Source organism: Temnothorax curvispinosus, unplaced genomic scaffold (assembly GCF_003070985.1).
Source record: "Temnothorax curvispinosus isolate PA1 unplaced genomic scaffold, ASM307098v1 QBEX01013461.1, whole genome shotgun sequence".
NCBI classification, from domain to species: domain Eukaryota; kingdom Metazoa; phylum Arthropoda; class Insecta; order Hymenoptera; family Formicidae; genus Temnothorax; species Temnothorax curvispinosus.
The window spans coordinates 113795-139287 of NW_020223241.1; the positions used below are offsets into that span (position 1 = coordinate 113795).

General features: G+C 36.9%; 3 protein-coding genes across 3 annotated transcripts; 2 read left to right on the top strand and 1 right to left on the bottom strand.

Annotated features, from left to right (window-relative positions):
- Positions 1–1199: 1199 nt before the first annotated feature.
- On the bottom strand, positions 1200–9119 carry LOC112463599 (coatomer subunit beta'). The gene is made up of 8 exons (XM_025030065.1): positions 8976–9119; positions 8113–8464; positions 7086–8024; positions 6780–7015; positions 6354–6692; positions 5670–6269; positions 4766–5071; positions 1200–3517 (listed from the first exon to the last, which is right to left on the bottom strand). The coding sequence occupies exons 1-8, from the start codon at positions 8976–8978 to the stop codon at positions 3479–3481; spliced, it is 2814 nt and encodes a 937-aa protein (XP_024885833.1). The 5' UTR covers positions 8979–9119; the 3' UTR covers positions 1200–3478.
- A 1245-nt stretch (positions 9120–10364) lies between these two features.
- Positions 10365–14645, top strand: LOC112463609 (serine protease inhibitor dipetalogastin-like). The gene is made up of 8 exons (XM_025030085.1): positions 10365–10463; positions 10610–10786; positions 11151–11294; positions 11630–11782; positions 12370–12534; positions 13033–13230; positions 13592–13753; positions 14337–14645. Exons 1-8 carry the CDS (start codon positions 10415–10417, stop codon positions 14366–14368), a joined length of 1080 nt encoding a protein of 359 aa, XP_024885853.1. The 5' UTR covers positions 10365–10414; the 3' UTR covers positions 14369–14645.
- Positions 14646–17485: 2840 nt separating this feature from the next.
- Positions 17486–20204, top strand: LOC112463598 (leukotriene A-4 hydrolase-like). The gene is made up of 9 exons (XM_025030063.1): positions 17486–17563; positions 18009–18121; positions 18202–18353; positions 18442–18553; positions 18624–18692; positions 18964–19249; positions 19392–19693; positions 19847–20104; positions 20160–20204. The coding sequence occupies exons 1-9, from the start codon at positions 17512–17514 to the stop codon at positions 20202–20204; spliced, it is 1389 nt and encodes a 462-aa protein (XP_024885831.1). The 5' UTR covers positions 17486–17511.
- The last annotated feature ends 5289 nt before the right edge of the window (positions 20205–25493 follow it).

Sequence of the window (25493 nt, forward strand, 5' to 3'; positions counted from 1 at the left end):
AAAAGGAGATTTATCGATCGCTCTGCTCTTCCCATCCCCTTCCTCCTCTTTCAGGCATCATCTTTCCGGTCAGCGGCTTTTTTTTCTTCCGTGTGCGATAAGCAGAAACCACGGCGAGAGACGCGTGGCTCTTAAAGCGCGGCGGCGGCAGCGGCGCGGCGTCATGACGTGGACAATTTGTAGCAGAGTGTCAACGCGGCTGTTTCTATTTTCGAGTACGGCCGAGCTATCTTTTTCTTCTTCTGCATCTTCGTGTCCCCCTGTTCCCTCCCTCACCCTCCCTCTCACTCTCTCTCTTTCTCGTCGTCTACCTGCTCTTGTTTCTCCGACCTCTCCGTTCGCCCACCGACGACGAGGCCGGCCGCGAGCCGCGAGGTCCGCGTGCTGGTAGATGAGCGGATTATCGCGGATCTCCCGTCTCGTATCCCGCATCCCGCCTCTCTCTATCGGTAGCTTACGTTTTCTGCTCCTTTAACGTAAACACGCGGCGAACAGCCGCGTATTTTCGTTCCGCGATTTGTCAGGGGTTGGGAAAAAACGCCCGCTTAAAAAATGAACGCCCGCGCGGAATTGTTCCTGTTCGATAACTCGGTCCATTTTACGGGAAGCGCTGCGTCGCGTACACGAGAAAATTTCGTCGTAAACGCGCATTACGTTGAAATGTAGAGAAGCTCTACATATTTCATTCGACGCGTGGACACGGATGCGAAATAAATGAATATGTTGCACGAGAGTAATGGCAAAGCGTAATGGAGCTGACAGATTGACTCTGTCCGCGACGCGTTTTGGCATCGGTGAGAAAACAGACGGCCGTGCATCGTGAATGTCAGTCGAAGAAGTTGCAAATCGTGCTTCGATTAGTTTGTGATCGCGCGACTTGTTAACGTGGACAACATCCGAACGTGATAATTTTATGAGTAATCCTGGCGCCGGACACGTTTCAAAGATCATAATATCATTTTTCTTGATATAACTACTTTGATATTGAATTATATATAAACGTGGTTTATGCGACGTGTGTCTCTTTTTATCAGCAACCGTAGAAGATCAATGTTTATTGATATCTAATTGTAAATTATGGATATATGTTAGTCTCTCTCTAATAACATTAATATCTATTATAAATTTTATTTTATTTTGTCAACAACCTGAGAAGATCTGTTGATATCTAAATTATGGACATATAGTATCTAATAATATTAATATTAGAAAATTTCATTTTATTTTCTATTTTATATGTACAATATTTAAGAATGTAAACACGCGCGTCCAAGGATCGTAATAAAAGTTGTTTTTATGTACGAGCAAAAAAAAAGATCAGCGAGGAGCAATTCTTTCTCATTTCTTCATGTCTTTCGTAGTTATGAGACTTGTTAGTCTCAAATTTTTGTGCATTGTAACAAAGATTATTATTATTCTCGCGAAACGCCAAATGGATATGTCGCAGGAATTTCGTGTAATTCGTTACAAAATCTCTAAGGAATCCACAAAAAAATCGGGATATTGTGGAATGAATAAAAATTATAAATATAACGTTATATAATTATATTTATAATTATAAATACAGATTAATAAACATTTTTGCTCACAATTTCACTAACAGAACCTATAGAATTTTGCTAAATCACTAGTAAAATTGTGCAATTTTTATTTTTAATGGTGTAATTTTATTCATACCACAATATCACGGTTTTTTGTGGATTCTCTAGGAATTTTGCGAAAAAAAGCTAATTACACGAAATTCCTGCGACAGATATATTCGCACGCAATAATCCATGATATCGTCATAAGCGCGATAATTCGCCCGATCTACTGCGGCTCTTTCTCTCATTGTCGTTCCACCGGTCGGAAACCCGAGTTGCAATGCGCGTGCATGGCGTGCATGCGACAAACCCGGGGAGCTTATTCGTGCGTTTTTGCGATCGGGCGAGCGAGGCTCGAATTCGAGAACGCCGACCTCAGCGTCGTCGTTCCGCCGAGGATCTGCAACGAGTGCGTTTCAGCGCGTAAAAAAAACCGCACCTCCGCGCCGACGGCTGACGCACTCCGATCCGACATCGGCCGGAATGGGAGAATTATCGTTTTGATCGGTGCACACGTTATTAAAACAACGCGTCGCGCTTTAAATTCGCGTCCCGTACCACGTATAGAAACGTTCCGGATATCGGCGGAGTAATCACGCACGCTTGCGTTGGATGTTTACTTTACATTCAGCGACGTCGACATTTTAATTAATTACGACGTTAATATTTTAACATCGATGTTTTAAAATAATTATATTATAATTACGCTACATTGATTTTGTATTTTACATATGAGGGGAATGTTGCTTACCGGCAAACATGTAGGTCTATTTGAAACATGCAAATAAGAACGCGCGTGAAGAACAATATTGCGCAGTCAAATAAAAAAAAAAAATTACGATACATTAACATCGTGTTTAATCTCTCTATATGAAAAAAAAAATTGCGCTATTTCCTCGGTTACTCAGATAAGTTTAACTCTTCGCACCTCCTTTTCCTGTTGGCGTTAATAACGAGTATATTTTGCCTCAACACGCACGCCCGTTCCCTCTTTCGTGAGTGCACGGCCGGGCACGTACGGCTCGTGCTAACTGCGCCTCTTTGTTTTTCCCCCCGGCACCTTGTGACACGTACGAGTGTATCGATTCGACTCCGGCTTTTACGCACGCACTCCCGGCCGGCCCGAAAATCCCGAAGGAAAATGCAACGTGACGAATACGCGCAGCTGATGTCCAAAGTTGGAAATGCACGGCGCTTGTTTCTCGGCAAATTTAGGATCCCTTTCGCGCGAATGAAAGAGTTCATCGTCCGACATTCGTCACTTCTCAAAACAAATTGGATATTTGTGCTTTATATCCATCTATTAATAAGCTCTAAATTAAAACTCCGCTTGAAATCCGCTTCAAACTAAACGAAAAATAATATCGCGTCACTTATTTGTGTCTTCAAAATTTAATTAAAAAAAAAAAAAAAAAAAAAAAAAAATCCTGAAACTTGGACGCATAACTGGACTGATTAGCGTCAAGAAATCATTGCTAATAAATATTTTTTTATCTGCTCATTCTTAGAAATACGCTATACTATGCGTTTCAATAAATAAAAAAAATAAAATGCTTTTACTGTTTTGCGTTTAGGAACAAGGAAACGGAAAAACGTTCGCAATAAAACGGAGATAAGTACGAGAAATATAGGAGCACATATTATACTTCCCGTTATATTAACAATATATTTAACTTTTAATCATTCGCTAATGCCAACCGGAAAATACGCGCTGCGTTACCTTTGTTAATTCATGCAGTGATACAAACATACTTGCGCACAGGGATAAATTTTATAATCTTAATACTCGAGTCTAAACGACTCTCATCGTTTTCTTCTTTTCTTGGGGAATGACTGATAACAGAAGAAGAATGAAAGTACGATGGATGTACGCCATTCAGCTCCTGTTTCAACGGTTAATCTTCTTCGAGGAGATCATCATCGAGATTGACACCCTGGAACAGAAAATAATTCAGTTATTTTACAAACGTTCCCCAATACTCAAGCAAACTGCTACGGGATATGTATAATCATTGCGTTTACAAAAAAATTAAAAAATAATTTGGATTTTACATTCTCTCTCTCCCTCTCTCTCTCCCTTAAAATCATAAAAGCGAGAAATAACGAAACGCAGGTATTCCTAAATGCACCATCGAGTGAATGGAAAAAAGGAAGCAGAGCGTGACAAAACGTAGTAATGGTCGGAACCTTATAGTAGGAGGGGTACGGTTCGACTCGGGAGTCGTATGTTATGGCAACAAGTCTGTAAACAAAATGCGGCGTGACTGCCTCGCAGCAAACAAGCCCCCGAGGCCTTTCGCAAAAGCTCGCAGAGAAAAAGAGAAAGAGAGTGCGTACCACTGTTCTCCCTGCGTTCGTATCAGTTACACCGGGACCGGGCTTAATGATCTGTCGCCGATTTTCGCAATGAACATGTATGCACACCAGATACAGATACATTTTGATATAGATGAGGTTTGTATAAATCTAAATATGTATATAAATTCTTCTCGGGAGAGTGAGTTAATTTGCAAAAAATATATGCATTAATTTCACAGCGTCGTTAATACGAAATCACCTAAATAGACTGGGATGTTTTGCTAAGTAGATTAAACTGTTTCGCCATTTTTTGCATTACTGTCATTTACATTTTCATTATTTGCACCACGATTTATTGCCTTTAGCGACGCATTAATCGCGTTACACGTATATTTGCTCCATGATATATAATACATATATTGGAGTTATGTAAATAAGACGTGCATTTCGGTGTATTCTGCACGTGCATGGGATTTATGCATGTATATGGTATGTAGGTACGTCATGCAGCCCCTTTCTTGACGTGTTTTCGTAATGCTATACCCGTCTAAAGTTACGTCCATATTTAAGAGTATTAAACCGTCGCCTAATTGTACGCCCTCCAACTCTTATTTGTTCGCGCCTTTCTCGCTTTTGGCTTATCTTCAACGATCTTACGATTGCGAGGTTTGATGCTTATATTACAAGTTTTGTACATTAGATTATCGGTTTAAGGTAAAACAATTATTTTTAATTGTAAAACATTCAAAATGCTTCTAATTGTAAAATGTATGTCCTTCGAAACAAACGGAACAAGAAGAAACGAGACATATTTAGAGAACGGAGGCAGAGTTAACGCATCAAGAACTATTTTAGAAATATTACAAATAATATACCACACTCACTGTAGTATCGATATTATCGTCGATCTCCAGATCGATGTCTAGATCGTCGTCGTCCATCGTGAGAGGCCTGGCACTACTCGCGAGTTTCGTCGTTCCTTTCTCAGGTACTTCTGGCTTCACGGTGGACGTGGTTGCTTTACTTAAAAAATCCTTTATTCCCGATATTGAAAGATCTTGTAATCTGTCGACCATCGCTTCAGTCGGCTTCTCCTCGAGCTCGAAGATGCTGTGAATACCCTGATATTGAAATGCGCCCGACTGCTCGGCGGCCAACATCTCCTCCAACGGATTCCGCTCGACATTAGACTATAAAATTAATACATGTTTAGTCATACAATTTCTTTGTAACGCATCTATACGTAATAATAATACGTATACGCAAATATATATTATATTCTTTAAAATATTTTATGTGATTATTTAATAATCTTTGTTTCGTAATGACACGGCGGATAGCTTTGTCGGCGAAACGCAAGATTTATCGGCAAGCGCGAGATCGATTTTATATAGTTCTCTCGAGCTGTAACTACGCGATAACAAAGATGCGGGGACGCAAGATTTTTTTTTATTATCAGTAACGAGCGTGACCCGATTTTATCACGTGATTATGAGTACCTCTATAAAAATATTATTCAACTCCTTCACGGCGCTTTTGTTGTTATTATACTTGTCGCTCGAGATTGAGACGAGTACCAGATTCGTCTCAGCGACAGTCAGCGAGACGATTTGCGTCGTATTAATGCGATTACAGTTTATTGTTTTTCGATCAATCGGCTTAACGCGTTACTAATCGCGTATCTCGACATTTCATTTCGAGATCCATTTCGATAACTGAGATTCTAATATTTGATTCTTATCAACGATACGTTAATATCGTTAGTATTTATAAATAATACGATCGTACCGTAACGGTAGGAAATGCAGAAGCTGGAATCTTTCTCTTGCTTTCTTCCCGCAAGAATTTTTCCACCTTCAGGGCTTCTCTGTATCCGGGGAAAAGATTCTCGTACTGCTCGGGATCCGCCAAACTCTGTCCGGCTTTCTCGCTCACCGCCGACAGTTTCTCCTTCCACAATTTGATGATAGAGGAGATTTTACTGGGCGCGTATGTCCTGGCGAAGAACGCGGCCTCGGGAATTCTGTCCGTCTTGATTAGGATGTCAAGACACTTGTCCACGTCGCCCAATATGAAGTTCGACAAGAAGGAAATATTGTTCTTTCCCGTTTCGTCCGCTACCGCGCCAAGCTTCTGTATCATATCCGCGTTTCCCGTGCTGGTAGCTAGCAACAATAGGCCACCGAAGTCTTGCGCTTGGTGCAGGCATTCTTGCGCCAAACAGAGTTTTCCCTTTTGCGTGGCGAGGGACGCTAATTGCCGCCATTTCTGCTGGCTGTTCGCTTCCTTGGCGAGAGTATGCGCGGTTTCGAGATTTCCTAGTGCGAGCGCTAGCTCGAATCTGTGCTCGGGATCCGTCGATACCGCTAGAGCTTGTTCTTTGAAACCCTGTAAGATGAAAACAAAGATAAAAACAGTTTTCAATAAATCATAATTAATGCAATAATATATATATCGCATTAAATTACACACCTGTTTTTCTAAGAAGTGAGCTACTCGCGTTCGATGTTCCTTCGGGACCGTCGGCAATACTCTATTGGCAGTTTCAAAATCTTTTCGCATAACCGCAGTCTGATATTCTAGCACTGATAGGAGCAAGGCGTACGATACGACAGACAGTTCCTTATCGCAAAGGTATAATCTATTGTCTCTCGGTACATATCCCAGCAGATACATCGGTCTGTCCAGATGAGAGACAGTGACCACTTCGCCGCCGACGAAGTAATTAACGCGATTGACGCTGTTAGTATAGATGAAACAGTCGCCGACCCATAAACCGGTTTTCACCACTTCGCTCATCTCCGCTACCATCTAAAAATATTATTTAAAACATTACTTAAAACTGGACGATAAAAAATACACAAAAGCTTGCTAAAGCAATTAAGCATACAAGCGTACCTCAAATGCATTTTCAATGTCCTCAGCGTTTTCTGTGGCATTACCGACAACATCCGCCTGATATTTCAGTATAAAATATTGATCTGACGTGGCTAATGCCACCAGCGAGGCATTCTCTGCCCAATACACATGCGTAGGTTGTATGTCTATGCGACGGATCAACTTTAACGTGTCCCAGTCAAAGAAGGAGAGCCCAGATCCGGACGATACGCCGAGTAAAAATCCACCAAAAATTCCTGCAAGCGACAACGATATATAGGAGTCAAGTCGGCACGAAGAGACGGAGAGATAAAAGATGTGTCGTACCGTCCGCTCCGAAATCTGGCTTGAAGCTTTTCTTCTCCTTGAAGTTCTTGAACACCTTCACCGTCGTGTTGCTCTCCCTCACTGCGTATTGGCTCGAGTCCGCCGCCCACACGAATTCCGACGCCTGTCCGAACGCCTTGTTTCTCAGTGCCATTGACGTGTATATAATGTACTCCCCATCGCCGCAGACCACCAGGAATCGACCATTCGGATTGTGCTGTATGGTCTGCGGATATATCTCGCAGGCGCCCATATCTTTGACAGCCAACGGCAGCCGCTCTCCGTCCTGCGCCTCCTCGCCCAACGCCTTTAAGTTCACCTGCTGGATCTCGCTGTGACGTGCCCACACGATCTTTCCGCCAAGCGAATCCATCGAAACGGCCGGTTCTTCACGGCCGACTTTTACCATAACGCTACCCTCGTCGTACCCAATGGCAACGTTGTTCGAGCCTCGCATGCACGCTATGGTCCACACTCTTTCGAAACCGTAGTTGAGGGAGGACTCCAATCTGTACGTTCCCGCGTGCCATATTCTGACGGTACCGTCCTCCGAGGCCGTGAGAACGATCGGCAATTCCGGATGGAAACACACGGCGGAGATGTTCTGCGTGTGGCCCTCCAGTGTCTGTACGCAGGTCTTATTCTGATAATCCCATATCTTGACGTATCTGTCGTCGGCACCCGATATCAGATACGGCTTGTCGCCACCGTGGTAATAGTCTACGCAATTGACACCCTTCTCGTGACCCTCCAAGGTAAAATTAGCTGTGGGCGAGCCGAGCTGCCACACTTTGACAGTTCTGTCCAGGGACGCGCTGGCGAAAGTGTTGTTGTCCTTTGGATTAAATACGATCTGCATGACGTAGTGCGTGTGACCCTCGAATACTTGCTGGCAGATCCAGGACTTCTCCCAGTTCCACAATTTTATCCACATATCATCTACATAAGAGAAACATTGATATATTGTATATAAAATATAGGAATGAGCATAAGCTTGGCGGACAAACGGGATCGTCGTCTAACCTACCACTGCTCGTTAGTATGAACGGCTGTGTCGGATGTACGGCTATACATCTGACGTAATCGCTGTGAGCCTCAAACGAATGAACGCGCTCCAAAGTGTTGTAATTGAACACTCTGATCTGCATGTCGTCGGAGCCGGTGATGACCCAGTTCTTGCGCGGCACGAACTTGGCCGTCCTTACCGGCAGATCGCACACCTCGAACGTCTTCACCAGGGTCTGCGTCTCGTGGTTCCAGATGTTGACGTTGCCCTGATACAGCGAGCACAGCATCCACGGCTCGGTCGGGTGAAGATCCACGCTCTTCACTCTGTCCGACCTGGCCGTCAGCTTCCGCTTGATGTCTAATCTTAGAGGCTAAGGGAAGAGAATCCTTGGATTTAGGGTCTGTTGTTTTTTTATTGCTGAAGTGCCTGCGCCAGTTCAGAGCTTATATCTTCTTTACTCCGCGTTGGAGAGACAAAAAAGATAAACTCTGAACTAGAACTAAACTCATACAATTTATTGCGCGACGAGATCCATATTGTATGCTTTTTTTTTTTAATTTGCCGTGCCATCAAGATTGTCATTCTACAGTGGTTTTTCAAGTCAAACGTTACGTTTGAGGTTCGTGTTAAATTTAATTTTCCTCTCGGGGAATTCGCGCGGAAAATAAACGAGACGCTTTTCGCGCGAAGAAGCTGGTTACGTTAAGCAAATAAATTTTTCGTCATCCTGAGAAGGGAGCGGTTTTGAGAGATGTTTTGACGTGTCTCGAGAACAAATGTCAACGCGTCGAGCGCACGAGTAGTGTTACTCCGAGTATTGTTGCGAGCTGCTGACTCGCCCGCTCCTCGCATTGCCGCATCGTTACCGTCTCTCTACGTACCATCTTGTTGCCGTTGATTATTCGCCGCGACCACCGCGTATCGCAAGTATCCAAATTATCGCCGTGCTTGTATTAACGGAGCCCCATACACGATACTCCTGCCATGAAGTTGAGACGTGGCTTGTGCCACGAGCGAAAATGGCGCCCGCGCACGGCGAATGACGTTACTCATCCAAATTCTGCGCGATATCGTTTGAGCGCGTGATCTCGAACTGTCTTCAATTATCGACAAAACATTATTAAAGATAATTATTAATTGTATATTTCGTTAGTATAGAGGGTGAACGTCAAGTTTGCCCTAAAGAAAGTAATACTTTTGATATTTAGAATAATTAGATCATGCGAGTGTGCATTGAAAAGAAGACTCGCTCAGCAGATAATATTGCACTCGATGGATAATTGATTATTCTTGTATTGGTAATGCAGATAATTATCTGTTGTAATCATCTGTTGATAACGTAGCTATTTATTTGTCGATAATGTAGATTATGCTACAGCAACACCTAAAAAAATAATTAGTAAAAAAATCTTCAAACTAAGGCAGAAGAGATACATACATATATCAGGAATAAGAATAAATGTTAAATATTAGGAATCAGAATTAGAAAAAACTGTACTTAAACGTAACGCGCAATGGAAAAGAATGAAATATAAGAAATAAATATAGAAATATTTTTACATTAACATAGTCTAACGTTTAATATTTATTACGGGAATATTCCTATATTTATATATCTTATATAATATTTCATATTTATTCTTATTCCTAATATACGCTCTACTGTGCAAGGCTTAATAGACCGCGACATTCCATCACGTCGCGTCTGTTTATTTTCATTTTTATGTTTTGGTCTTCTGTTCTTTTTGTTTTCAATGTACCAAATGGGAAAGTTACAATACAAATGAAACTACAGCTTTATTAATATTTTGTTGTAATTATACATAATAATTTAACAAATAATTATAAAATATTATTAAGAATAAGTTCTCTCTCTTTCTCCCGTTCTCTTTTCATTGCTTTCCGTTCTCTTCCATCTTTACTTCCTTTGCCATTACGTCGACTTTGCGTCACGTTTTTGGACGCTGACTAATTCGCCGATAACAGACGTATTACGCAAAACACGTTTATTCATGACGTGTTTTTACGCGACAAATTATTAATTTACATGACAGATCACGTTTAAATCAACGTGGACAAATTGGCGGCGGAGGATCAATAATGACGCATTGTTACGATTGATTTCGCTAGCGTTGCCTGGCAGTGACACGTTTTCGATATTGAATTTCCCTGATTATTACGACGGGAGAGGAATGCGTAACAATATAAGCAATCGAGAGGAAAAAAATAAAAGCGGCGCAGCAGGTGCACGAGCGGACATAGTTATAGTTGCGACGGCTTCTTCAACGTTCGAAACTGCAATCTGCACTCGCAGCATATAATGTCGTTTTCACTTGCGCGCTACGTTCTTCTTCCTCTTCTTTTTACCGGTAACTCAAATTTCATTGATATCTCTTCGCCGAGTTTAATACGAATTTTATCAATTGATCTCATGCACAGATATATATTTCTCTCCGATAAAATACGAAAAAGATACGAATCAATTTGCAGAAAAAAAAAACTAAAAATCTTACAGGAATGCACGATAGAGTGGGACTTGCGCTTAACTTGGACGACAAGATGGCATTATATCAGAACTGTACGATTTTCGACAAACCGGATATATACGGCGGTCCGATATGCGGCGACGACGGTGTGACGTACGCTAATAGTCTTTACTTAGATTGTAAAAATCATCACAGCCGCGAAACCGGTAAGTTAATCTTTCTTTTTCAATTAGAAGAAATTACTGACGATTACTTTAAAAATTATATCATAATTCTTGAATTACAATGAGATGTTAATATAAGTCGTGCTTTACAAATATACATATAATACATTATGCGTTAATCAAAAGCAAAGTCATTAATTTCTTAAAATATATTAATTTTCATATATTGACAGAAATTAACGACATGATAGTAATGCGTTAAAAAATATTAATCACGTTGTCTTTTGAAACGATAATGAGATGTTGATGAATTAGAAATACATAATGCAAGTCTTGCAAAGAGGTTTGCACGAGTAAAAAATACTGTTCGACATTTTTTCTAATAATAAAGTAAAATTCTTTACAGTTACCACGTTGCATGCCGGTCCGTGCTTGGAGAACGAAGAATATTGTAGCGTCAATCTGTATTACGAGCCAGTTTGCGGCTCAGATCACAAGATTTACACTAATACGCAATCTCTGCTATGCGTTCGTCAGAGGCAATCGAGAAGTAAGTACCTGGCGATATTAATCGTCTCGTTTTTCACACGTATATTTAATATTTGTTGACAAAGTTCGGACGCTAACTTTAATCTGCGTCGTAACGTTTTTTTCCGTATTTTTTTTAAATTTCCTGAATTTATTAAAAATTTCTGTTTACCAAGAGAAATATCTTTCAGCGTTTGCCTTATTATGTTGCATTTCTTGCTGGCTATATATACATAGATAATTTAAGAAGCCTTGATTCTCTTAAAAATCCGAGAGATATATTGATATTTCGATGGATCGTATTTTTTTTGCAAGGGTTCACCGCACATCTGAATTTTTTTTCGTGATCCGTTTCAGATTTGACAGCCGTGCCGATGACGGAGTGCAGCCAGGACGATGACTGTTACCGTGGCGGCACCAAATATTACGGGGTGAATCCGGTCTGCGCCAGTAGCGGATTCACTTATCCAAACGCGGCGCAGCTCAAGTGCCTGCAACGATATAATCCCGGTAAGGGATTACGACGAAAGTTACGCGGAAGCGTTTAGTTATGATTCGCCTAATTGCCGGCAAGTAGTCGGAAATAACGCTCAAACTCCTCCGCTCCGCGCCGCGCCGCGCCGCGCCGGTACCTTCGCGCTCTCTTAAGTCTCGCGACGCGACGGTGCTGAATTAATTTAGAGTCCCCGCTTTGAACTAAATGTTTCGTCGGCACAACCCGGTTATCCCTCTGCGGACGATGGATTACGATTTACATCCGAATCGAGTTGCCCGTCGCCGCGACGGCCATGCGGATTCAAACGCGATTTTCTATTAACTTCATTAATGCACGGGACGATCGTAGCGAAATATAGATACCGTAATTTTATCATATACGAAATTAATCAGAATATGCGCGATGAAAATAAACGCGACACTGAGATCATCTTTAAAGTATAAGAACTAAAGTGATAATCGTAAAACTAAGTTTAAAATTTATAAATACGAAAATCACACGAAGAATTAATCGTTGAAAAATATCGTGTGCGAATCGCATTTTATTGTATGTTTGATTAATCTTGAAGCACACAGCGTCAGAATCTATTTTATTTTTCTAGCGTTGCAAATTATTCACGACGGCGGTTGCCGGGTGGAATTTGTCCATCAGCTTTACGGCGCGGCGGTTTGTGACCTCGCGAAATCGAGATATGAGTGGAATCCGGTCTGCGCGTCGGATGGAGTCACTTATCCAAATCCTTTTATCTTTCTTTGCTATCAGCCACGTACGTAATAATATATTGTAAAAGTATCGACAAAGAATTTTTACAAATTTTCTTGACGGATGCTTGTGTGAGTTTCGAATCGATTTTCTCCAAATGATTGTTAAAATACTGATAAAATTTCATTTTATATAATTGTAAATTATAGTAAGTTAATTTAAGCATAATCAATCTGTACGACAAAAAATTTACTTTTATTTTGTTCAAGATTTGAGGTAACTTTTATTGACGAATATTCAATACAAAAATTCACTAATTGTAAGCAGATTTTGCTCGTTTTAATAGAAATTTTCATTTATTGGTCAAAGAATATAGAAATAATTTTTTTATGCAAAAACTATTTAATTATTTACGTTATGTGGTTTGTTAATGTGTTTCTTCATTCTTCAATAGTAGTTCAAAGTCCGCGAACCGTTTATATTTTAATTCGAGGAGTGTAGTTGTAGTTTGCTTTTTGATGCAGAAAGTCTGCGAATATGTAGCTTACTTTCTTTAATTCAGATTTAACAGTAATTTCTAACGGGGAATGCGGCACGCACAGCCACGAATCCTGCATTGAGGCGCACACGAATACGACAATTTTGCCAAACGGCGAATACGTGAACGACGTCTTCACCGCGGACGACCAGGTTTGCGGGAACGACGGTCGCACGTATCAGAGTACACATCACTTGCAATGCCACACTCGTCACGATAAATGTGAGTCTTGCATCGTAAGAGAGACGGAAAGAGAAAAGAACTCGACGCTGGACAATTTGCCATTTCCAAACGCATCCAAGTGTGTCGGTTCAATTGTTCAAATACATCATTGATTATCTCTTGAAAAATTCAGTCATTTCAATTATGCTCGAATTATTCAAAAAATATTCGAGGATTGTTTCAATTTCGGTAAAATTTTTGTATACGAAGCGATAGTATAACTTTCACGATTTTCGTGCGAGCGAAAGTTTAGGAAACAAAATCGCTGTACTCCAAGATTTACGTTTTCCATTTCTCATCGTTAATTTTTCACAAACTTGAATTATTACACGAGGACAATGATATCATGCACATCCCGCAGATGTGTTTCTGAGGCATCACGGATCGTGTTCCGGACCGGATGACTATCCTTGCGGTTCGGTACCGGAAGAGGAGCACAGACAGCCGGTGTGCGGCACCGACGGCAGGTCCTACGTGAGCCCGGAGGCGCTGTGGTGCGCTAAATTACGCTCCCCGGAAAAAGGTGAGGTTTGTAAATCATACAGTGAGTCTATGATAAATCCCCGGACGAATTCCTGCCATATCGTAATGCTCGCGTTTGCGTTCGCGCGCAAACGAAGGTATATTTTCACTCGGGATCCTCTTCGCTCATTAACTTGCTTACGCCGCGTAAAATTACGCGCGCGCCTCGCGGTAATTTCGGTTTTGTCTCGTTGTGCAGACGTGGATTTTCGACATAACAGGAAAAACGCAATCTTACAGCAATTTTCGGAGCTATCTGAGCTACATCTTTGTTACGTACGCGAAAGTGTCCTGGGCGCCGTGACGCCTCGCGCGCGTCAAACGGCGGAAGGAGCGATCCCGCGCGATAAATTCTATTGAGCGTGCAAAATTACGTCATAGAACAAATCGTGATATTCGTGTGCATGTGACGTTGACGACGTCGATTAAGATCATGTCCCGTGCATTCTCGAGTGTTGCAACGCGACGATGTGGAGAATGTAGGAGAGATATCGTTTATACTTCTCTCGAGACAAAAGTGTTCCTCGATCGATAGACCGATGGAACATTCAAAGCTGAATAACGAGACGTACTCCTTTTTGTAGATATTGCTTACAGGCACGACGGTCCATGCTAACGAAGACATTGTCAGGAATTATGCGGAAGAATATCAAGCGTGGAAGAAGTTACATTAATACGGTCGAAAAGTGTCAAGAAACTTGAACCATGTGTGGGAAAATCAAAAGCTTTCACCAAGTTCAAACGATGTACAAATAAGAAATAGAAAGACTTTTACATGAAACATGAACTGTATAAGAAAATGACTCTATATTAAGAACAGAAAATATCAATGTATATATATAGGTATGTAGAAAATATCAATAACTTGTAATTATATCGCTCTTTAGGAATAATTATATTTATTTTTCCTATTTATTCTTATTATAAAAAAGATTTTGACTGGAGCGTAATTTGATAATAAATACGCGATACAAAATTTTTCTTAAGTAATCTGTTAATCTTATGTTATATTATACATTAAGAAAAATTTAAATGTAAACTAGTATAGAAAATTTAATTCTCTCGACTACATCTCGATTCCTTTTTAAATTTTCAAACCTCTCTCGTGTGCATGGCAAATGTTAGAGAGAATCGATAAGACCATAAATACACCGAGGACACTGTTCATTTGTTCAATTGTGAATACTGGTGAGCGTGACCTTTTTTTTTAATTAAGGAACATAAATAAAGATAAGCTTTAGCACTCGCTGTCTCGTTCCAATTGTATCAAACGTATATGAGTTTGTCTTTCATTCTTCTTATTATTCAATTATTATTTAAAAATTACATTGTACCTCGCTTCCATTTACCCCTAAAAGTTTATTGTACTATCGCCCGCAAAGATGTGTATGTATGTAGATGTATATGACGTGCAAATGCATGTGGGTGTCCGCAATGTATCGAGCTCGGGTCGGCGGGTTCGCTAAGCCCAAATGACTATGCGGATCAGTCATCCCTGCGGGATGTGCGCATGATGCAAGGTAATCTCGTAGAACGTCATCTATAATTTATCTGAACGGTGCAGTGTTTCCACGTAACGCAACCGCCGTTCCGAATAGAGATAGAGTGAGACGGAGAAACAGATGTTATTTTAAAAAGGTTAAGGTCGTCTTCAGAGCTATTTTTTGAACGATTGCCGCGGTCCCGTAAAAGATACCGCGCAAGACGAAATGCAGGCGGAGGAAGAGGAAAACGAACGATGAGTAGCGACAGCGCGTTACATTATAAAGACGTGTGAATAATTTATAACGCTCACCTCACTTTTAACAGAAATTCTTACCGGTTTATTCGATAGAGAGAGTATATCAATTTCGCATCGATCTCTTATCCGCTATGTATAATAACGCGTTATGAAATATATCAAGAAGAATCATCCTGCTTTGATATTGAAAATTTAAATAGCAATGGGCAATTTATAATACCATTCTTTTGTTATATCTTAAAATAATTTTAATAATTTGAAACTAAATTTTGATTACTACTTTTGCATAAACTTTTCTGTCTATATTTCATACAAAAAGAGCACGAAATAATTATATGTTTTATTCTAAACCTTCAGATTTAATAACGGTATTTTAAAAAAGTCGCCTTATTTTAAAATAATATTGTAATAAGTATAAAACACACACATTTACCGAAATAAAATGTTTTTTTTATTAAAATTTTACTTGATATTAGCAATTTTCAATGCTATAGATAAAACTCATTTTTACTTTATATAAAATATTTTTCTCTTTTTGTATAATGTATTATTTGTATAAATGTGTCATTTTCATGTCATTAACAATTTTTCACATTATTAATTTTCTACTTGTATTAAACATATTGAAATACTTATTTTATTAGATAAATATCGATCAATATGTAATTGTTATTAATTTTCTATATTTCCTATTTAAATAACTGTAGAAATAAAAAATGTCTTTGCCAATATTAAGAACTAAGTTTAAAGTGAAGAATAATAGATAAATCGTAACTTCTCGAATAACTGAATGTACGCGAATATACGTTGCATGACTGAGAATAAAATTCTGTACGCTGTAATTTCACAATGAGTCAGATATAATTTTTATTTTCTTCCTACTGATTTTACGATCTTAACGTTCGTGCGCATAATGCGGTCAGGTATGAGAACCCTCATTGCAAAAATTTTCCTCGGGATCATTTTGCTTGTATTACGTCAACGAGACACAATAATGTTGTAAGGTGAATTTTTCTTCAAACAATTTCTGTCAGCACAAATAAATGTCATGCTAGAATTAATATGTTTCATTACTTCCAATTAATTAATGTTTTATTACACTTGTGTTTACAACGAACTGTAATTAAGAGACACATGTTTCGTGTCAAATGCACATACGAGTAATTTTTCTAGACTTTAAAAAAAATCATCGTTTTAATTTATAGCAACAAATTTTAGTATTATATATGAAATTAACCTTTTCTCGCATCCTTCGATGAAACTGAGCAGTTTTGACGACACATGATTTAACTTTATTCTGACGATAATCGATAGAAAAATTCCATATTCTGCGTATTTCATGAAAACGCGTCTATGACTTGATGTCGATAACATACAAACTAAACGTCTATCAATAAACGTATACAGATGACTGCCTTTAAAACTTTACTTTTTAAGACTTTATAAACTTCAAAAAATAGAGAAAAATAATTACGTTTTTATCGCGTTTAAGTATTTATAGTCCGATTTTATTTCACGACCATTTTAAGTAATGTCTTAAAATGCTGATACGGCTCTGTGACTGGTTCATGACATCCTTCAAGATTGTACTTAAGATGTTATGAACCAATCACAGAGCCGTATTAGTATTCTAAGACATTACGTAAGATGGTCGTGAAATAAGATCGGACTATAAATACTGGCCTATGACAGTTTGATTTACTGAATTTACCTAATTCGGATATGTTTATGCGCGAGGAATCACAGTCAATTTGACACAGGGTCGTGCGAAAAGAAAAGACGAAAGAGGCCGAGTACTGGCGTCAAGGGGGGGAGGCGCAAAATTCATGCTATGCCCCGGGGATAGTTTCCTCTGCGCACGGACCTGCTTTGACATCCGACATTAAAATAAACAAAATGTTACCAAACAAAGGAAAACGGTTACAAGTTAAACCTAATACTGCTCCTTCGTGAAGCGAGTTTAGACAAAGATCTATTACCGCAAGTCATTTACAAAGGCTACAACTCGATTCCCTAAAATGGATTTTTCAGTATTATCTCCTACAGATCCACACTCTTTTGCGAAACCAGGTATTTCAATTATTTAATTAACTACATAAACATAATATATAAAATATTAAGTTTACTTACTTATTTTCTTTTTGAAGAAATAGAATACGGTTTATATTATATATTTGCGGAAATTATTAATACGTTTGAAAGACAAAACTGCTGCATATATCCTTAGCTCTTTAGCAATTTATAATTCTCAAAATTAGATAATTTTTTCACAGTTTTAACTAACTGACAACATTCTGCGCACCTTCTTGAACATATAAAATATATTAAATTTACAATGAGCATAAAAGTATAAAAATTGTTTGTTTAGAAATTTTAGAAATAATACTACACACAATTGTATAATAATTTTATAATTGCAATATATATTATTTTTTGTCATATACTTCCTCAATACATGTATATATCATTGCCTATTATTCATATTTTTTAATTTCTGTATCTTTCTAATTGTAAGAAGAGGCACGTGTAAAACATATCGATTTAGAATTGAACGTGGATTTTTATGGAAAAGTTCTCAAAGGAAAAGCAATTTTGACTATAGAAAGGAAACCTTCAGTTAACCAAATAGTAAGTAAATATTTTCTTCCATATCGAACAATAATTTTGTCTGGTGTTAATATGTAATATTGCATGTGTAATATTTATAGATTTTAGATTGCCTCGGACTTTTTATATCAGGTGTCACAGACATTGATGACAAACCATTAAATTGTCATAATATAGATGTTGATAGTGCAGCTCGTGGAAGTCCTATTAACGTACAGTTACCACAAGCTGTTGATATTATTTATAACTCTGAGTAAATATAAGATATTTTTTAGAATAGTACAATCACTAACAATTATTAATTTAGAAAGTTGAATACGCTCATAATACGTTATTTTTAGATATAAAATTCAAATTAAATATGAAACAATTTCAACCTCTCCTGCATTACATTGGCTAACACCTGCGCAAACTGCTGATAATTTATATTCCTTTCTTATATCTAACAACAAGGTAAACCGACTATATAAGGATATTTTTTTTTACATTAACATAGATTATGTAAAAGTCTCTGTTTTTTCAGCTAATATATGCTAGAGCATGGTTTCCCTGCCAGGATACCCCGTCTGTCAAATTTACGTACACTGCTAAGGTAAGAATTTAATCACAGGTAGTATTTGTATATGCATTCTCCGCATTGATTCATTTACAATATTTACATGAAAAGAATGACGTGCGATTGATTATTATTAATATTATTGATAAAAATAATAAAAATTTACGAGGAGATGGAATGCATTAGTGAAAAAATGAATCAATTGTACATTCAAACTCAAATCCCTAATATTTTCTTATAAACTTTTTATTTTAATTAAATTAAAATAAAGTATTTAATTTTTATTGACATATATTTCATGGTTTAGATTTCAGTACCAAAAGTATTTACAGTTCTAATGTCCGCTGTTTTGCGAAATAAAAACTCCGAAAATCCGAAATTAGACGTATATGAATTCTGTCAAGATAAGTCAGTACCATCTTATGCGGTCATTATTGCTGTGGGCGCACTAGAAAAAGAAGAAATTAATGCTTGGACCAGTCTATATGCCGAAAAAACATATATTTCTTCCGCTCGCTATACGTTCCGTTCAGGCATTAATACTGGAAGCATGTTGGAGGTTGCCAAAAGTTTGTGTGGACCTTATATTTGGGGTAAAACATCAACCAAACTTGTTGATATTTGTTTATTTAAATTTGTATATACATTAAATTTTAACTTTGCGTATTATCAATCCTCCCTTTTTGCTAATTGTTATTGTTTCTTGTTATATTACATTTAAAATGATATTTCTAGGTAGATACGATATATGCGTGCTTCCACCAAGTATCGCCGATTTTAAAATAGAATGTCCATGCGTGATGTTTATTTCGCCGATTCTACTGCCTGGAGATTGTTCTAATATCAGTTTACTTGCCCGGAACATCTCACAGAGCTGGGCAGGATGTTTAGTTACGTGTTCGAATTATGAGCATTTGTGGTTAAATAAGAGTTTCAGCATGTTCATTAGCAGAAAAATTATAAGCAAACTATTGATACAGATTAAAGATATGAACTCTTTTCTCAAAAGAAAAGGAATAGCCCATCTGCGATATAAGGTAAGGTATTAACTTTAATTAAATAAAAAAAATGAAGTAATAAATACCTAATGTTTCCAAATGAGAAAATCTTGCCATATATAAACAACAAACAAACAAACAAACACACATTCCTGCATTCTCACTGCAATATTTTCTGAAACTGTATGATAGATTAAAGAATCCACAAATGTCGCCCGGCCAAAATGCTTATTACCCAATTTGAGAGATTTGTTTCCCGTTATTGAAGCTACCGAATATGTGCCATATGGAAGGGGATGTATGCTTTTAGAGAAACTAGAAGATATGTTAGGAGGACCCTCAGTATTCGAACCATTTCTTAAATCTTATTTTAATGAATTTGCATTGAAGAGTATAAACACTCAAGATTGGATAAAATACTTGTATCAATACTTTTCTGACAAAAAGAAGGTAACTACTCTTTTATACATACAAACAACAGTTTCACTAGTATTCATATTTTTAGCATTTAAAAACAACGACTTCAATGATGTTTTCAGATGTTAGATGATGTTGCATGGGTCGTGTGGTTCTTTGATGACCCTCCGTCACCTAACATGCCGGAAAAGACCGCGTGGGAAGCAAAGTATTGCGAGTTAGTGAAAAAATGGTTCATATGGGATTGTCAAACCCATAATATACCTGATGCTTTAAGGGATAGAAATATCGATTTAAACTTGGAGAAATTTTTATTCTTATCCTACCTACATGTCCTACATCAATTTCGTGCAGATTTAATAACCGAGGAGAAACTAAAACGTATTTTAGAACATTACAAATTCGAGGAATACTGCGAAAATATTGCTGTAATGCGGTAAATATATATATCTTTATTCAGATTGATTCACATTTGCTTAACGTAAAGCGCATTTATTTCACAGGTTCTCTTGGCTGCTATTATGCATTAAAATTCGATGGGCTGAGAAAGTCGACTCAGCTTTGAACTTTGCTATTGAATTTTGTTCGTCAACTATTGCACGTCCTATATTTCAACAATTGTATGAATGGAAAGAAATGCGCGAACAAACAATCGATACATATAAGTGTAATAAAGTAAAAATGATATATGAAACCCAGAGAGAATTGGACAAAATTCTACATCTAAAATCATAATTATCTGGTTATCATTAACCTAATTTTCCGTTTTAACCACTAACTTGTTAGTAACTGTAATATAAAATTATTTATTTGTTATAAAAAAAAGTTTTTGAACTGTTTATGGAACAAATATGAGGGAAAAAATTTTTATAACACGCATTTGATCTAAGATATAATATCGTTGGAATTTAAGACGTTGTTTATTTTGTTTAAGTAGTTGCAGAATTAACAATTGAAGAGAGCTCGATTCGCTGTGATGCACGATAATTCCTGTTGGATCGTCAAAAAACTTTTAAATGTGAAAAAATATAAAATATATCTTTATACACATACAAAATATCTTATATAATTAATTAATCGTTACAGTGTAATCTTTTGTACGTAACATAAATATATCTGTATTTGTTTCTGAATTTCATGTCTTTTACAATGAACTACGTATTACTTCAAGTAAAGCATTATCTTTTGACAAAAAGATCGAATCATAAATATACGTAATTTTTTTATGTTAAGTACCTCCTTGATTAATTTACCATACATTATCATAGCTCACACTTCATCTATTTGTTAAAATATAATTATTATATATAGTAAAAATATAAATTCTTTTTGTGAAATATGCACGCATCTCTAATACCCTTTTGTGTGCTCTTACATAAAAATAAATTTCATAACGTGATTTAAATTTTACGATATCTATCCAGATATAATTTTTCAATCAATTCTAGTTTATCTTGCAAAGTCCGGTATTTATTTTTTGGAGCACCATGCTATCGCATGATTTTTCAACAACTATAACTCCTTCTCTCTCTAATATGACTTAGACGCGATGGTAATTGTCTATTTTGTTGATTAAATGATTTGTCTATTTTCACGATTTTTCGCACACAAATTGGTGGCTGAAATGGAAGCCCCGTACCTCGAGCATTATTTCAGGACGTTAGTTTTCAACGTCATATCGTCACCGATTTAAATGAATGAATCCTAACAGTTCGTCGCGCCACGATGCGTTCGGAAGTGCCGTTAAGTAATCAGAAAAAAGGACTTCTTCAGCCTTTTTTTAAATATGAAGAAAATATTTACATGTATGTAATTAAAGTGTACGAGTCTCGCATTCGACGACAGTTTGACTTACTAAATTCACCTAATTTAAATATGTCTCTGCGCGAGGAATCACAATAACATTGACGTTCTAATAAACAGAGTTGCCAAACAAAGGAAAATAAGTAGGAGTTAAAACTAACTGAGGCTCTCAGTGCAAAAGAATATTTTGAATTAAATAGAAAATAATTTGAAGTAATAAAAATAATATGAGAAATAAGAGGATATAAAAAAAAAGTTGAATTTTGACATTACGTAATTACAAAGCTGTTACGTAAATTTCTCATCGATGTTTTTATTGCCTCAAGGCCTAAACAAAGTCTTCTTTTAAAATTAAAGATAGTTATCCTAAAATATAAATGTATGTTGTTCTATCTAGAAATAATTAATGACTATTGAACTCTATACTCAACTCTATATTATCTTCATATCTACATTAACGTTCTTACATCAGTATCTTTCTTATAACCATTTATTTTACTTTCAACATGTCAATATAACTTTGTCAAAGATTTTTATTAGATTAAGTATTACAAAATATCGGGTTTTTATATTAATATACGTACATTAAATAAATACGCGGTAAAAATACAGTCTTATATTCATTAACATATGCATTCTTTGAACATCGTGACATACTTCTTATGATATTTTTAATTCGCACAATAGCATTTTTTTTTTGGTAGCGGCGATTATCGCACAGCTGTACTTTTCCTCAGAAATGTTCACAATCCCATGCCTCCGATAATTAATTTCTATATTGGGCGAAATCGCTTAGTGTGCCGAGCAATTAAACGCGTGGGATTGCGTATAATTATCACATCAAGATTGGTTTATTATGGTTCTAGAAGACAGATTATCTCCTCTACTGATCTACTGATCTCTATTGAAGAGTCCTTTTCTTTTTCAGTCCTATATTTCAGCGTTACAACCTTCACTTTTTACTACAAACTTGCAACTATACGGTATCATGCACGTCCGTGATACAGCTAACGAATAGAGATATCCTTTTGACGGCTTCAAAGGATCGTTAGTAGAGATTTAGCGCTCTATTTATGTTGCGCATTTAGCGTTAAATGTAGATATTCGAAATCTTGAGTTTCACTCATTTAATAAGACGGTTGAATTATCGAGATGTCAAAATATAAATGTTGACGTCACCAATAGATATTGATTAATATCTATTTTGCATCAAGAAACAACACTTAAAACGGAAATTAATAAAATCAATTTTGTTACGTACTTTTAGAAATAGAATAAAAAAGTGTAATAAAAGATTCAATTAAATTCCGCGCGTATATTGATGATTGGTATTCTGATAATTACGAGTGTGCCGTAATTTAATTGACGATTGAATTTCGTTTTTGCGATTTATGAAAATCACATAACTTGATTCTTCTCCAGAATGCAAAGCCAAATTAAAATCAATTGTATATTTGACAATATTCGTATATCTCAGTTTTAGATTATAATATCGTGATGTATATATTACTTCAGATTGTAGAAATTACACAGAATCAACACTTCTTTCATTAATTGTAAGATAAAAGGATTTCGGACAGCATTTTGCACATGTGGCGTATAAGTACTTCAGAGATAATCACATGTATCGCGAGATAACAGATGAGTATAGCTAAATTTAGCGTTAAAAATGCGGCGAGAAAGTAGACCTAACGAATTGTTTTTCCAGGTAGACGATTCTAGTGCGAAAAGTCAAGTTTTCCAGAAATGATCGGAAGTCAAAGCACGCCTTATTCGCGAATTATCTTTCGTCCGATCGTCAAAATGTCATAAGCCACGTTCTAGTCTTCCATTTCACTCGCGGGTAATCGCACAGCGTGATTGCGACGCAGGGTAACAATCGGAAATTTTTGTCAATCAGTCTACGATCCGATAGCTATACCGATAGAGGAAATTGCGAAACGATCGTAGCTGCGCGAAAGCAGACGATGATCAAACGAAGGAAGGGGGGAAAAGAACGAAAGAGAGAACGTATGATTGTCCCTTCGCGGATGAACGGTGGAAAGATGCACGACCCGTCTCACCAGATCCGGTGCTGCGATTAACGATGAGAACGGATTTTCTCACGAGGCCCTGACACATTCCCCTGGTGGCCGGGCAGCCTTATTCTCTCACGTATATGGAATATGGAATGGGTCGAGGAAGATTGCACGTGACGCGTTTTGTCGTAGATAAGCGTACGATAATGTACCACGACAGATGCATCCTGTTTCCGTACGAGCGTGATGTCTTACGCTGTGAGGGACCAGTGCATAAAATAGTAACTTAGAAAAGTATTCAACTCCAAAAGGCTTTTAAATTAAATGTAAATTTTTACAGTTTCAATTGTTTTACATTGCATAATCTCAGAGCAATATGCTAATTAACATGGATAATAAAAAAATGAGACGCGACGTTCTAAATTCATAAATAAAAATCAGTTAAAAACTAATCAAAGATTTTGCACAGAAAGAAAATCTTCTCATTTTGGGATACTGTCTATATAATTTCAATCTTAATTTTATTTATTGTTTGGTTAAGTACATTACATAAATTATTTAATCAGCTAAATTATATAGAAACGTATAATTTATAAACGTTTTAAAATTTTCTAATATTAATATTAAAGAAGTTATTTTAATAATTTTATATTTAATAATTTAGTGTTTTGAGTGCATTTTTGCGTAAATTTTTTTTATGGATACAAGCATGCTGCAAGAGTTTACAACACGTCAGAAGATAACTATGTAAATACAAAACGCGCACAAATGATGGAAGCATACCTAAATGATAATAAACCGTGTTAAGTGAATTACACGCTGATTATGCGCGCACAGCCTCTGCATTTAGAAGTTTACGTGCGATTTATCTAGATACCGTAACGCAATTGTGTTTTATGAGTGTAAGAAATAAATAACCTCTTTTTACTGAAATGATTAAATCTTTAACAATGTTATATCATTTTATTACAAGCGAGCGTTTAATTACACCGTTTATCATACAAATTTATACAAAAACATTTTTATGGCCACGTGTTAGACTCATCTTTCATTCTTTATTTAAATTTAAGATCAAGCTTTCCTATCCTGTAAACTTAAAGAAATAGTTAGTAAAAATTTATGCTGAAAAGATTAGAGGATAGAAATAATCGCGAATAAGTTTAAGTTGATAATAAATTTAAATTGAAAATATGTATTAATATAGATTTTTGCTCGTACGGCTTATCGCGCCGTGAATATGATGCGTGTATGTGGTATGTACGTGGTACGACGTAGTAAACGTTGATCGAGAATGTGTTTTATCACGTTAAGCAGATTTTGGATTCTTGCGCGCAAAATTGAAGCGTGGTACTTTACGTTTGAAGCAGTAAAGTTCCAAGGAAGATAGTATTTTTCCTCTGTATTTTTCATACGCGATATAATTTTTAGCACTCTGTAATTTTTCAACACAGTATAATTCGTCATTTCATCCTCTTTACACGAATAAAAACTTTGTAATTAGAATAATGAAATTCCTAAGTACAAAAAAAATTTAACTAAAAATTTCGTATTTATGTATACGTTTAATTAACGAATAACTAAAACTTCTTTAGTATTATTTT

What these genes read in the sequence shown, in the direction of transcription:
- LOC112463599 (XM_025030065.1), bottom strand. An exon ending in GTTCATACTAACGAGCAGTG is followed by an intron (nt 8,025 to 8,112) that starts GTAGGTTAGACG and finishes TCTCTTATGTAG; the next exon opens with ATGATATGTGGATAAAATTG. An exon ending in CTCACTTCTTAGAAAAACAG is followed by an intron (nt 6,270 to 6,353) that starts GTGTGTAATTTA and finishes TTCATCTTACAG; the next exon opens with GGTTTCAAAGAACAAGCTCT.
- LOC112463609 (XM_025030085.1), top strand. Translation starts at nt 10,415, where the DNA reads ATGTCGTTTTCACTTGCGCGCTACGTTCTTCTTCCTCTTCTTTTTACC. An exon ending in TCGTCAGAGGCAATCGAGAA is followed by an intron (nt 11,295 to 11,629) that starts GTAAGTACCTGG and finishes GATCCGTTTCAG; the next exon opens with ATTTGACAGCCGTGCCGATG. An exon ending in CCACACTCGTCACGATAAAT is followed by an intron (nt 13,231 to 13,591) that starts GTGAGTCTTGCA and finishes CACATCCCGCAG; the next exon opens with ATGTGTTTCTGAGGCATCAC.
- LOC112463598 (XM_025030063.1), top strand. Translation starts at nt 17,512, where the DNA reads ATGGATTTTTCAGTATTATCTCCTACAGATCCACACTCTTTTGCGAAA. An exon ending in TAGCCCATCTGCGATATAAG is followed by an intron (nt 19,694 to 19,846) that starts GTAAGGTATTAA and finishes ACTGTATGATAG; the next exon opens with ATTAAAGAATCCACAAATGT. An exon ending in ACTTTTCTGACAAAAAGAAG is followed by an intron (nt 20,105 to 20,159) that starts GTAACTACTCTT and finishes TCATATTTTTAG; the next exon opens with CATTTAAAAACAACGACTTC.